The sequence below is a fragment of the Mesoplodon mirus genome (assembly GCF_964341445.2).
Source record: "Mesoplodon mirus genome assembly, chromosome: 7".
Classification (NCBI taxonomy): domain Eukaryota; kingdom Metazoa; phylum Chordata; class Mammalia; order Artiodactyla; family Ziphiidae; genus Mesoplodon; species Mesoplodon mirus.
The window spans coordinates 6242404-6256728 of NC_138983.1; the positions used below are offsets into that span (position 1 = coordinate 6242404).

Sequence of the window (14325 nt, forward strand, 5' to 3'; positions counted from 1 at the left end):
GGCTGGATGAAAGAAATGCTTAAAGGGAGATGGATTGACTGGAGGTGCCCAAAGAAGAAAAATTGAAACGGGAAACAGAGGCTGAATATTGGGAAATCTTCTGGGCGGTGAGTGCCATTAAAGGAGGCATTGCGTGTCCCGGGGATACAGATTTGGGGCGAAAAGCGTAGTAGGGACAAAGGTGGGCTGCTCAAACTGCGGAGACAGAGCCCCCAAGCTGTGGGGGGTACCCGGACGGCCCGAGGGTGACCAGGGCCGGCGAGGACCGGAAGGCGGGGCTCTGGGGGCACTCACAGGGTAGGCGGGGGTGGTGGGGGGAGGTCGGGAGCCGGCAGAGGAGCCGACGCCGCGTTCGCCCTGGGGAAGGTCAGCGACCCCGGGCCGGGGAGCTGAGCGGAGACCCAAGAGGGGCCGCGGTTGCCATGGCGCCGGGCGGGGAGGGGGTGACTCGGGCCCCGCCCCGAGCCCCGCGGGGCTGCCGGCTCCAGATGGTCCCGAGCCTCCCGCGGGAGCCGGCGGCCTGCGGCAGGGGGAGGCTATTGTCCTCCTTCCGCGGCGCCGCAGTCCCGCCGCTCGCGCCCGCGCTCCGCCACCGCCGGCCCCGCGCGCTCCCCGCGCCGCTCGCGCCCCGTGACAGCGCCCGCCTGCAGCCTGCCGTGCGCCCCGCCGCCGCCCGCAACCGCCCCTCGCGGCTGGGCTGCCGGCGCGGCAACGACCGGTGCGCCCCCGCCCGCCGCGCTCCCGCCTGTCCCGCCGGCGCTCCGCACCGAGGTAGGTGCCGGTGCCCGGGGCCGCTTTGTCCCGGCCGGCGTGGCTGTGCGCTTTGTGCGGCCGCGTGCGGTCGGCGGGGTCGGGGTCGGGGTCGGGGTCGGGGCCGGCCAGGGGAGCAAGGGTGGGAAGATGCGGCTCCTGGCGCTCGCTCCCGCTGGGTCCCAGGGACAGGATGGAGAGTCAAGTGCCAGCCACCCAGGTACCCGTGTGCGAGCAGCGGGGATCGAGGCTTGCGGGACGCGGGCCTTTCCGGAGACCAGAGAAGAGTCTGGAAGAGTTGGGGCTGACAAACGCGTTAAGGGATCGGGTCGCTGGGCTCTGAGCGTGTCTGACAGCGCCAGCTGTTCGCATCGCGGAGGCGGGCCGGCCGGCGCGGGTCCAAGTGCTGCGGACACGCTCGGCTGTCTCTGCTCCGCGGCTGTGAGCGCCCGACTCCCTCTCGGGAGCTGGCTGGGGGCTCCCTCTGGAGCCGGTGGGCTTCTCCTCGCCTCTTTGGTAGCTAGCTGCATGCTCTCCTTTTATGCTCCCTCACAGTGTGTGTGAGAGAGGGACACGGTTGGCTGTGGTGACCGGAACACTGGCAGAGGAAAAAGGGAGAATGAAGCCCCTGCGGGTGGCGGGGAAGAGGCAACGTAAGGTGTCCCTGTGGCCGAGATATGCAGAGGGCTTGGAGTCCGTGGGCACAGAACTAGCGGGCAAGGCCTCCTCCTGAGCGGTTCCAACTCCAGCACCACAATCGGCATTTACCATCCACTGTGGCTCAGAACGACTTTACCCCTTTAACCTCGTGGCATTGCATGCTTGTCTGATCTGCAGGCTTGCCCCTGTCCTAACCTGCTACATGCTGTCTGTCTCCGTGGGTTGTTTCTCAGCTGCCCTCCTCCCCTCGGAGAGTAGCCACAATTCCGGCGCTGGAGAGCTGGTCGGTTCAGGCACCGGGGCACGGTGTCTACAAACCAGTTTCCCTTGAAGGTGAAGGGGGCAGAGTGAATTCCAAATATGTGACTTAGCTTGAGGTGCTGGGCAACCTCTTGGCATATTCAGAAGAGCAAGGGATTAGGGAGAAAAAAGCTAATAGGGATCTTAGATTTGTCCCTTAGAGAAACTGATGTAACCCATCGGTTACAGACTTGGGGGAGGGGCGTAGCAAGGGAGTGGAAATTAATCTGAATAATTCTGCCCTTAGTGGAGGATTCTAAAGGAGAAGATCAAACAAAAATATAGTCCAACTCTTCAGCCCAGTTCCTAAATTCCTTGGAGGAGAGTTCCTGGTGCTTTATCAGGAACACAGCCTTGAGGGAAATGGTTGGGGTTTTGTCTCTCGGTTCTCTGGTTGCCCTGTGTGCATTTCCTTCAGCTGTCCTAGGAGCCCCGAGTTTGTTTGTGATTTCTTTTTCCTTTTATCTCTCTGCTGGTCCACTCATACTTTGAGTCAAATAAGATTTTTACTTTGCCAAAGTCCCCATTCCTTCTCATCTGTTATTCATCCCGCTGTCATTTGTTCAACTCCACCTCCCAGCAGCATCTCCACCTCCCAGCAGCATCTCCAGCCATATCGTCGTCCTTCCGCACATCTGCAATTTGCCTGTGTGCAGCCATCAGCTCTATTTGTCTCATTAGATCTAGAGCCCACTCCATCTTCATTTCCTCTCTCATTGCCTGAGGCTTCTGGTTCTTTGTGGGTCTTGGGGTTTCTGAGGGGAAGTTGTATTTGAGTTTAGCATGGGAGAGAGCCTAAACAGACCCAGGGGCTAACCTCAGGTCACACTCACCCCTGAAACTTTGTGTCTTCTCTGTCCTCATAGCTTCTCTAACTAATTCTAACTGCTCCTCATCTTTGGACAACAGTGGCCCTCAAGATGTGGTCTCCAGACCAGTAGCTTTAGTATCATCTGGGAACAGTTTAGAAATGCAAATTCCCAGGCCCCACCCCAGATCTCCTGAATCAGAAGCTCTGGGGAGCAGGGCCCAGTGGTCTGTGTTTTAATAGCCCTCCAGGTAATTACAATTCATGCAAGGTTGAGAATCCCTGATACTGAACTATAGAGCTCAACACTGATGGTACTCCAGATGAGAAGCAGAGGGTCTTCTCTGATGCCATTTTCATTCTTTCCTTGTGTTTTTTTCTCTAAACCTAAAAAAGACATGAATTTGATGGAAAAAAAAAAGAATTATGGCCCATTCATTCAATGTCTCTTTTTTAAATGTTTTTTTTTCTTTTAAAAAAAATTTTATTGGAGTATAATTGATTTACAATGTGTTAGTTTCTGCTGTACAGCAAAGTGAATCAGTTATACATATACATATCTCCACTCTTTTTTAGATTCCTTTCCCGTATAGGTCATTACAGAGTATTGAGTACAGTTCCCTGTGCTATACAATAGGTCTTTATTAGTTCATTCAATATCTCTTTATTGAATACCTATTGTACTGGAAAAACACCAACATGAGTAAGATGCAGCCCTTGTCCTCAATGGGTTAAAAGTAGAGCAGGCAGAGAGACACATAAACAACTAACTGTAATACAATGTGATAAGTGTAATAATAGCTGCATGCTGAAGTGCTGTGGGAGCACAGAGGAGGGAATGATCAACTGTCTCTGAGGGAGGGAAAGAATTAATCAGGAGGAGGATGTGGCGAGAGAAGGAATTAGGGTACAAGACAGACTCTAGCCCGAGGGGATAGGATTTCTAGCTTTACAGGCCAGCGAAAGGGAGGAAAGGGGAAGGGGGGCAGCTGCCCTTGAGGACCAGCACTAGGCTGAGCAGAGTCTGCATCCAGCAGCGCTTGGGCATATAATCTAGCAGGACCCCAAGCGTGCAGCTGGCGGGAGTTGGCTTTATCACAGCATGAACAATGTAAGCTACTTGGGCCTGGCCTCCAGGTCAGTGGCTAAGAATAAGGCATTGGTGAAACTATAATCTGGATTAGCTGCTGTACCGTCCTATTGCCAGAGTCCAGGAATCCATGGAGAAGAATCAGGTTGATGATTCCCCAGCATAGAGTTGAGTTAGGGGGTCATGGGGCTGGGGTACAGGCTGACTAAGGAAATGAGCATGGAGACCCAAATCATAAGCGAGAAATGATGAATCAGAGAAGAGAAACCAGGATGGGATCTATGTAGAGAAACTCAACCAGAAAACTGCAGGACTCTGGACATGGCAGCAGGGAACACAGAACACAGCATATTGTCCAAAAGGCCAGGGGTCTGCAGAGCCCAAATGCTTGAAAACCAAAACTCAGCGGCTCTCAGAGCCACTGTGCTGAAGGACACCAGAAAGCATCACTCACTATGGGAATAAACTCCTTGGAGTCCCAACATGGTGGCCCCATGGGGTCCTGTGACTTAAGGCAAGAGTCCCCAATCCCTGGGCCGTGGATGGGTCTGTGGCCTGTTAGGAACTGGGCCGCACAGCAGGAGTGAGCAGTGGGTGAGTGAGTGAAGCTTCATCTGCCGCTCCCCGTCGCTCCCCATCGCTCGCATTACTGCCTGAACCATCCACCCCGCACCACCACCATCCGTGGAAAAATTGTCTTCCACGAAACCAGTCCCTGGGGCCAAAAAAGTTGGGGACCACTGATCTAAGGACACCAGTGCCATCTTGATTCCTTATCTATATGATGGGAGGCATCTTGGAAACTCAGGATGAAAAGCACGTATGTCTCAAATTGGATTTAGCCAGGGGACTGTTTTATTTGGGAGAAGGGGAGGTTCCAGCTTCCTATTTTCTCCCCCAAGTTATAGCAGAGGCTGTAACACCCAGACCTCCCTGAGAGGTCTGGATCCCTTGCCTTGGTCCCAATAGGATCCATCTGGATCATCAAAAAGAAGCCAAAGCGGTACATGTTTAGGTTTTGTACAGCTTCCAGAGGTCCTGGGGACACACGGCAGTTTGGAGTTGGGGTCTGACAGTCTGCTTCTTTAAGTTTCTGCTCTTTGTGGAGTACAAAGATATAAAACAAGGTTTGAAAACCTCAGAGGCCTTCAGGGGCCAAGCAGGTAACAAAAATGTGTGACAAGGCTGGGAAAGAGCCAACAGGGAATGGTGGGACCTGTAGAGAAGTGGAAAGTGCAAGCCCACCATAAAGAATCACAAATTTGGGGCTTCCCAGGTTGCGCAGTGGTTGAGAGTCCGCCTGCCGTTGCAGGGGACACGGGTTCGTGCCCCGGTCCGGGAAGATCCCACATGCCGCAGAACGGCTGGGCCCGTGAGCCATGGCCGCTGAGCCTGCGTGTCCGGAGCCTGTGCTCCGCAGCGGGAGAGGCCACAACAGTGAGAGGCCCGCGTACCGCAAAAAAAAAAAAAAAAAAAAGAATCCCAAATTAGTTCTTTTATAACAGCTCATTGGCCATACCCCTGGGGGCTGGCTTTAGTAGGTTTGTGACTCCTGATAAAAGGAAAAAGGGTCACAGAATAGAAGGCGGGACATTGTATGTAGGGTTTTTTGTGGAGAGCTCTGTGCAGGGAGAGCAGGAGTGCTAGAAATGTGTATCCCAGAGCTAAGTGTGAGCATGGCTGCTGTGGAAGAGGCCCTAATCTGAGGGGCCCAGAGAAATGGAATTCGAATTGGTCCCAGAGCTTAGGCTGCTTTCCTGTCCAGTGGCTGAGAGTATTCGGGGACTCTAGTTCAGGTCACACCTTGCCTATAGCACTCTTTGCTCAGGATGACTTGACTCTGCCCTCGAATTTATTTTTATATAAATATTTACAGAGCAAATTCAAAGAATCTGCTGGGGATTAGGGAAAATGATGGATTTTAAATGAGAAAGGAGTCCTCGGCCTAGTAAAAATGAAGCTCTCTTTCCTATTACAAGGAATGAAATGCCCAAATCTAGGAACCTGAGACCTTAACTCCCAGGGAAATGTTTGTGTGTGTTTTCTTTTTGGGAGAAATGGGAGGGGTAGACAGTCCTGGCCTTCACGTGGGGCAGGTTCTGCTTGATGAAACCACTTAATGACAGAAGCCAAGTTCTGCCTTGTGCACCCATGGGAACACATCTTGCTAACCACCCACAACTCACCACCCATTCTTTCTTCCTTCCCCCACACCACACAAGAGGTACCATACCTTCTTTCTAGAGCCAGAGACTGCCAAGGTCATAGCCCCACCCCTAGCAAGTGGTGCTAAGGATGAAAATGTCTTTGTATTTGAGAGGCACTAGGACAATGAGAAATGCAGAATTCGGGGTTCAGTTACAGAGTCAGCCCCCTCCATTCTCTTGAATGGCTGCTGAATTACTCGAGAACTTTGGATAGTAGAGGTTTAAAAAAAAAAATCCCTAGAAGCTAATCTGAAACTCATTTGTTAGTTTGGAGAAGGACAGGGTTTGTCTGTTGTAAGATAGAGTCGTGAGTTGTGCTGGTGAGCATACATGGTCCCAGTTTCCCCAGCCTGGGCCCTAGAAGGGAGCTCTGAAGGGCTCCAGGAAGTTCAAGAACATGTAAATGTTATGATTAAGAGCTTGTCCTCCAGAGTCAAAAAGAATCTCGCTTCAAAACCGAGCTCTGGGGCTTCCCTGGTGGCGCAGTGGTTGAGAGTCCGCCTGCCGATGCAGGGGACACGGGTTCGTGCCCCGGTCCGGGAAGATCCCACATGCCGCGGAGTGGCTGGGCCCATGAGCCATGGCCACTGAGCCTGTGCGTCCGGAGCCTGTGCTCCGCAACGGGAGAGGCCACAACAGTGAGAGGCCCGCGTACCACAAAAAAAAAAAAAAAAAAAAAAACAGCTCTGTGCCTTCCAGCTGCCTCCCAGTGACCCTGAACTGTGATTTAACTTTCATGGAGCAACTTCGTCATCTATGAAATGGGTATGATAATGGACCCTTGCCCCACAGAGGGTTGCGATGAGGTGATGCATGTAAATGGCCAGGACACATATCACAGCTGACGTTCACTGAGCACCTATTAAGTATTCTCTGTCACAAGTAAAAGGAAAAAAAGGGGAGATAACCATACTGTGTCCTCCTTTGAACTCCTGGGCTCTGTATCCATACTTACTAGCAGTGCATCAGTCTTCCTGGTGTATCATACATGCATCTTGGCCTGAGAGCAGGATGTGGGTCTTTTCATCTCAAATCGCTTATAGCAGCAGTCCCCGACCTTTTGGTTTCGTGGGGGTGGGGGGGATGGTGGTAATGCCAGCGATGAGGAGTGATGGGGAGCTGCAGATGATACTTCGCTCACTCACCCGCCATTCACCTCCTGCTCTGCAGCCTGGTTCCTATCGGGCCGTGGACCCATACCGGTCCGCGGCCCGGGGGGGTGGGGATCCCTGGCTTACAGGGTATAGGAGGCCATCTTGGGGGGGGTGGCGGGGGGCACTCAGAACAGTTTGTGGAACCAAATGAAAGAACTCCGGTTTATACTCACTATTGCCCAAGGGGTCCCAGGCCTGCTTCCTGCATTGCCCTGGTGTACACACTGCTGTCCTGAGCCACGCTGAGGGCCACCGCCACCTTCGGTCCCCTGCCCACTGTCCCTCTCTGGCCTGAGGCTCTGGAGACCTTCATCTCCACTATGTCGCTCTGAGACACTGCTGCCTTCCAGCCTCACTCCACGTGTGTCTGTTGTGTTCCTGTCTCTCTGCTTCTCCACCATGGCTTCCCCTCTCCCACTGGGGGATGATTTCCGTTGGTGAAAACAAGGACCACAACTTTGGCCATCAGGAGAGCAGAGCAGATCTAGGGCAGGAAGAGAGGAGGACATGGTGAGTGTTGGACTCAGTGGCTTTGAGATGCGCCTCACCAGCCACATTCCCCCTTGCAGGAGCAGGAGGCCATCTACCACCATGAGCAGCACCCTGTCACCCACAGACTTTGACAGCTTGGAGATCCAGGGCCAGTACAGTGACATCAACAACCGCTGGGACCTGCCCGACTCAGACTGGGACAATGACAGCAGCTCGGCCCGCCTCTTTGAGAGGTCTCGAATTAAGGCCCTGGCAGGTGAGGTCAGGGGAGGGCCGGGGGAGATGCTGAGAATGCTGGGATGGGAAGCTTGTCATGAAGAGTCCTTCAACTTCATGGGAAGACCGACTCTCTTTCTAAGCTGCTGCACTAGAGCGGGAAATCCAGATCACCCTACCAAGCCCCTGGTCCCCAACTCCAGCCTCAAGAACAAACCGCGCACAATCCATAACACGCCCAGCTTCCTTCCCCACAAGCAGGGAGAAGCCTTGCTGACCCTGGGACTCAGCTGTGTTCCCCTCTGCGCTCAGCTGACTTCCTGGCCTCTATCCCTGAGTCATGTTCCTTAATTCTTTTGTGCTCTTAGTCTTGCTATTCTGTTTCCACCCACCTCTCCCTTACCTTTCATCCTCTTGTCTCTTCCTTGATTTCCTCGGTCATCTCTCACACCTGTTCTCCCTCCTAGTCCAGTAGCCGCTTCTCTCCCTCCCCACCTGTTCCTTCCACCTGCCGCCTGTTCCTCCCTCTATTACATCTACTGGTTCCCTGAAGCAGGTTCCCTCTGCCTGCCTCTGGTTTCCGCAGCTGCCCGTTCTCCCCGTCTGCCTCAGCCCCTGCTCTCCCCTATGGCCTCGGTTCTCTCCTTCAGCCCCTGCGAGCACAAGCAAACCCGTTCGACGGGCCTCCCTGCGTTCTGGGGAGGAGTTGTCATGGCAACAAGAGTGCGGCTGCCACCTGACACCACCGGCTGTGGCTGTCGTGGGGCTGAGTCACCCACACACCCCAAGGCCACCCACCCTTTTGGTTTCCCTCCTCCATGCCACCCTTGTCTTTTCCACTGACCTGCTGGCCTCCCAGCCCAGTGCAGTGGGAGAGGTCACAGCTACTCCTTGCTGAGAGGTGGTGCTCCCAGCATGGGTGGGGTGGCCTCCTATAAGAAGGGAGACACCGAGGGGGGTGGTTCCCAAACTTGGCCGCACTTTTTATAGGATCACCCACAGATGTTTTCACAAATATAGGTTCTCAAACCCCTTTCTGGACACACCAAATTAGAATCTTTGGACCTAAGGTCCAGGAATTGGAATTTTAAAGCTCTCCAGGTAATTCTTTTCAGCCAGCCCAACACCATTCTGAGGGTCCCCATGTGGTAGCCATTGCTTCTGGGGATCCCTTATCATTTTCTGCTGGGCCTCCCTGTCCTTCTGGTTAGGTCTACACGCTGGCTTGTGAAATACTCATATTGCTGTTTCTATAGATGAGAGAAGGCAGAAGACATGGGTTATGGAGAATCTCACCTCTTTGGGGGAAAGTGTCCTGGTACCCTGATTTTGGATAAGAGTAGCCTCTAGAATGGTCACGATGTCTGTGTGCACACGACACGTGATACCCAGGACTGTTGCAATGTTTGTGCATGTGACATATGCCACCTCATGCTGTCAATAGGTGTTTATCTCCACTACTAAACGGGGCTCTCCTGAGGAGGTGTCGCTGTATGGGCTTTGCCTAGCACTGCGCCTCGCACTGGTAGCTGCCAAATAAATACTGAATGAAGGAAGATGGGAGAAGGGCAAGAGTAGCTTGTAAGTGACAAGAGCTGAAGCCCATAGAAAGGTAGGAAGGAATCGGGTAGATGTGCCCGGCAGTGGGTGTACTGGGGGCCTGGGCTGGCCTGGCCGAGGAGGGCCTGATGGGCCCCATGGCAGGGAAGGAGCTGGTACTGGAGGTGAGGATGACAAACAAGTGAGGAAGATAACAACACCTATCTCACAAATAAAGGAATGTAAGCAAACACCTAGCACAGTGCCTGGCTAGTACTACTGAGCTGGCTTTGCCCCTTCAAGGATTTCTCTCTCTCTGCTCCCTGAGCTGGGGATCAAAGCCTACATCCTGAAGGGGGACCTCCCAGAGTCACAGAGAGGGGGCATCCTCATCACACCTGCAGACCTTGGGAAAGCAGGACTTTGCTTCGGGGGCCTCTCCCTCGGGTCTTGTGTACTCGGGGCCAGACGGGCAGGTCTCTAAGGCGCTGGCAGTTCCCTCCTGCGGCCCGCGGGGCCTGGCCCTGCCCCAGCCGGAAAGCTCCGCCTCCCACCCCTCCCCCGTCACTGTCCGACCTGTTTGTCTGGAGCTGCCTCCGTTTCCTCTCGCCGCAGCCAGGTGTTCTGACGACGGGTCCCGGAGCTCGGGGCTCAGACATCCCGTGACTCCTTTTTCCCACTTCTCGAAACTTCCACCGTCCTTGAGGCACACCCCCTGCCACCCGGGGACCCCAGGCTCGCGGGATCCCAGGCTCGAAGGGGAGCCGACCCTCGGCGCCCCGCCCCGGCGCGGGCAGAGCATGGACTCTGGGCCCAAGCAGCATCATGAACGGGCACGGAGTGAGCAGGGCACACGGGCACGGCCTGAACGGGGCCGACGAGTTTTACTACGAGGCTTTGGAAGAGTCTCAGAACCCCAGAGGCCTCCCGCTCTCGCCGGCTGCCTTCATCAGCCCGGCTCAGTACGCCAGCGTGCTGGAGGGACGCTTCAAGCAGCTTCAAGGTGGGCTCCGGGGGGCGAGCGGAGGGGAGCCGCGCGGAGCGAGGGGCCCGGGGGGCGTGGGAGAGGAGCCGGAGCCAGGAATCCGGGGTGGGGGGAGCATCTTCTGTGACTCAGACGTTTGTGTTGGGAGACAAAGTGCCGGGGGGATCATTACAAGTGGCCGGAAAACACGGGGATGCTGACAGAATCGAAAAAGGCTTGGACCCGCTGGAGGGGCGGTGAGAGCGAGAGCGGGTGTGACGGCGGCGGCGGGGCCCCGCTGGGCGTGTGTCTTCGAAGGCGAGGAGCCAGCGTGGTTCGCTGAGACTTTCCGGCCTTTGGGAGGAAACGCCCGCTGGGGTGGTCAGGGAAGGAGACAGGGAGCGTGAGGCAGTAGGCGAGGGACCTAGGGCGTGTTTGTGCTGCCCTGGGTTTCTGAGTGGGTGTCTTCAGTGTGTGTGGAAACCAGGGAGTGTGTCAGAGGGAGCTGGTGCAGACAGGCTCAGGTATATGTCTGAGCAGGCTGTGTTCACCCTGGCGGCCATACTCCAGTGTATCTCTGGGAGCCACTCTGTCTTGTGTGTCCGTGGACACCTTGTAAAGTTACACTTTGTCCCTGGCGCTTAGCTTTGCACATTTTTCTCCTAGCTGCCCCTGTTTTCTACATCTTCCCCGTTCACGCTACCTGTGTGCCAAAATGGCCTCACCCCCGTGTGCCTGGCATCAGGGCACACTCCATGGATCCATTAATGGCTGATGTTCCGGGCAGTCCCCGGCTCGGGCAGGGCCTGTGGACCCTGAGAGAAGGCCCACAGAGCATCAGGATATCTGAGCATTTGTTAGGACCCCAAGGTTGTCCCAGGTACGGGGTTGGAGGTAAGAAAGACAGAAATAGACATGGGTGTGTCGCTGTGTTTTATGGGTGAGGTGCATAGGAATGTGAGATTAAGGGGTGAGTCTTTTCGGTTTCTGAGATGCTGGTGCTGAGACGGAAGGACAAGTGACTCTTCAGGCCCTGGCCATTTGGACTGGGTCCTTGCACTGGGCTCCTCTGGGGAGAACTGGTGGAAATCCTAGTGGCCGGAGCAGCTTCCAATGGCCTCTTCCCTCACATTGTCATTTATAATATTTTTAATTCTTATTTTTCTGTGAAATGTAACAGCATCCCCTCATCAGCAGCTCCCCCTGTGGACCAGGCAGCAGGCACCTCCTCACTTTTTTTGAGATTGGCGCTAACCTCTGCCTGGCTTCTTCCTGTCCCCACCCCGTGTTACTTGGGCTCACTGTTTTCCCCGTTTCCTGCTTTCACGATGATGTTTTCCCTCTTGGCATTGGAATATTGGTGTCCTGGGACAGGATCCCCTTGCAACCAATTGAATGAACCCAGAAGGAGAGGAGCCTGTCTTTTCTTTAAATTATCCCAGGAGAGCAAGCTGACTCAGGAGGCCTGCAGCCTCTATAATGTCACATCCTTCTAATGACCACTTGGAACCGCGGCTGCTGTAATTTAAGTCCACACCCTCTCCTTTGTCCACCACCAAAAGGGAACAGCCATACCTCCTGCTGGACCGGCCTGAGCAACTCTTACTCTTTCCTTCGGGTTAGATCATGCCTGTAAACAGTAACTCATCAAGGAGCCACTTCGTGCCTCATCTTACACACTTTGTCTCAGTCAACACAATGACTTGCTGAAAGAGAAAGTAATGTGCCCATTTTACAGATGAGGAAAGTGAGGCCCTGACGGGTGAAGCAACAGCATTTCACCACTGTTACTTGACAGAGCCCTGATCCCAGACCTTCCCTGCATGTCCCCTGCTTCTAATTTCTTTCATCCTTTCTTCTCAAAGCCTGTTTTCCGTCTCTTATTTTTGTTCTTCACCTTGCTTATGAACACATTCCAGTTTCTGTATTTCCTGGCTTTTTAAGCTATGGGTTTTCCTCCCGGCCATCTTCCTGCCCTTCCTCCTCCCCAGACCTCACTTCCCCAACCCCACCAACTGGTGTTTAGAAGCAGGTGCACGGTACTTGAAGGGCAGAAATGACCCCATGTTGCTGCCACAGATGAGCGAGAAGCTGTGCAGAAGAAAACCTTCACCAAGTGGGTCAACTCTCACCTGGCCCGGGTGACATGCCGGGTGGGAGACCTGTACAGCGACCTCCGGGATGGACGTAACCTCCTGAGGCTCCTCGAGGTGCTCTCGGGGGAGACACTGGTGAGCTGTGGTCACCAGGGAGAGGCGGCCTGAGAGACAGTGGTCAAGGGGACAAGCTATGGGAGTGGCCCTGAACGAGAAGAGTGATACCACAGAGCAGAAAGCAGTGGCCGCCCTCTGCTCAGAGGATGGTTTCATTTTGAGAGGCTTTGCTGCGTGAATTAAACCAGGAACATTGCTTCGTGGAGACAGGAACAGTGACCCCATTGAAAACATTTTTTTTCCCGCCCACTCTGGGTGTCGTTAATTCCCTTGGGAATCTTAATCTGCCCCAAGCCTCATCTGCAGCTCAGCTTTAGCTCCCTGGGGCGGTCCCTGTGTTCCTGAGGGAGGTCATGGGGAAGGTGTAGGAAGCAGGGCCCCGGGAAAGCTAGGAGGGAAGGAGGAGGAGGCCCACGATCCCATGGCTTTGTGTCCCCGGTCCCTCGACAGCCAAAGCCCACAAAGGGCCGCATGCGGATCCACTGCCTGGAGAATGTGGACAAGGCGCTGCAGTTCCTGAAGGAGCAAAAAGTGCACCTGGAAAATGTGGGCTCGCATGACATTGTGGACGGGAACCACCGCCTGACCCTCGGGTTGGTGTGGACCATCATCCTTCGATTCCAGGTACCCCGCACGGTGTTACTCGGTGGGTGCCCTGCACACCAGTGCTGCAGCCCCAAAGGTCACTGCACACACGGAGGGCCTAGAACCTCATACGCCAAATCAGGGGACACTCCTCATTAAACAAGGTGGAGGCCAGCGTGGGTGTTGTCAAACTTCTGTGGCAAATTCCCTGTGGCCTGGTCTGTGTACTGGTCACGGGCTATAGGACCACGTGTCGCTGCACAAGGGACTGGACATTTTACAGACTGGTCCTTCACCACGGAGAGTTTTAGAGCTACATTTGGGGTCTGGTCGCCAGCCCACTCCGCTGCCTCAAACTCTGCTCACCTCCCTCAAAAGAGAACAGCCACCCTACTCCTTATGCTCTGAGCAAAGCCAGTCCAGTGTCCTAATGCCATCACAGCTCTCCTGATTCCCCTGCCTCCTCCCCGGGCGTAACCTCCCCTGCTCCTTCCAGCCCTAAGCAGAGCTCTGTCAGCTTCACCTTTGAAACCCAGCTGTCAGGAAATGTTCACTCCGCCACCTGCAGTTCCCCCACCTGCAGGAACCACATTCTTCGCTTTGAGGCACTTCCACTCTTCTGAGTTCCACCCCATTCTGCTGCCTCAAATCCCTTTGACCTGATGTTTTGTGGTCACTGACCCAGGAGGAAAGGTCCCCAGGCTCTGTCCTTGGACCCCTAATCCAGGAATCTAAGGAGCAGTTTCCTGCCGTGTATCTCTGAGCATCTCTGATAATTCCAGGAGCCCCTGTTCAGGGAGTGAGGGCCTGCCGTCCTCCCTTCCTTCCTTCTGTCCTTCCTTCCTTCCTTCCTTCGTAGATCCAGGACATAAGTGTGGAAACAGAAGACAATAAGGAGAAGAAGTCAGCCAAGGATGCCCTGCTGCTGTGGTGCCAGATGAAGACCGCGGGGTGAGGCTGCCCAGGCAGCATGGCCTTGGAGGGTTGGATGCACCGAGGCTGTGCAGTAAAGGAAGGATGGGGGCCAGGGACCACAAGCTGGGGGTCCGTCCTCGAGGCACAGACTGGGGTGGCCCTTGTCACTGTCTATCCTGGCCTCTGTTTACAGGTACCCCAATGTCAACGTACACAACTTCACTACCAGCTGGAGAGATGGGCTGGCCTTCAACGCCATTGTACATAAACACCGGTGAGAAGACGGGGGTTCGAGAGCTTGTCCGAGTTACTGGATGGGTTGATGACCCATGGGCCCAGGCACACATAGACAAAGCAGTGAGATGAGATGAGCTACACGGCAGTTACGAGAAAGGAACATTCGGAGAAGAGCCAGGATGTCGGGGTGCCTAC

The 14325-nt window shown here is 54.7% G+C and overlaps 1 protein-coding gene across 3 annotated transcripts in view; it reads left to right on the forward strand.

The window, feature by feature from the left end:
- Window positions 1-7560: 7560 nt before the first annotated feature.
- The window catches only part of SPTBN2 (spectrin beta, non-erythrocytic 2), a gene marked incomplete at its 5' end in the record, with an annotated part of 31091 nt that continues 24326 nt past the window's right edge, over window positions 7561-14325 (forward strand). For 2 of the 3 annotated variants that reach the window (XM_082628253.1, XM_082628254.1), the window contains 5 exons: window positions 7561-7717; window positions 12260-12411; window positions 12844-13017; window positions 13838-13929; window positions 14087-14167. In XM_082628253.1, the coding sequence (XP_082484379.1) occupies window positions 7561-7717; window positions 12260-12411; window positions 12844-13017; window positions 13838-13929; window positions 14087-14167 (656 nt within the window). Of the gene's footprint in view, window positions 7718-9881; window positions 10220-12259; window positions 12412-12843; window positions 13018-13837; window positions 13930-14086; window positions 14168-14325 lie in introns of those variants that run through there. The other variant, XM_082628252.1, reaches the window with a different exon arrangement.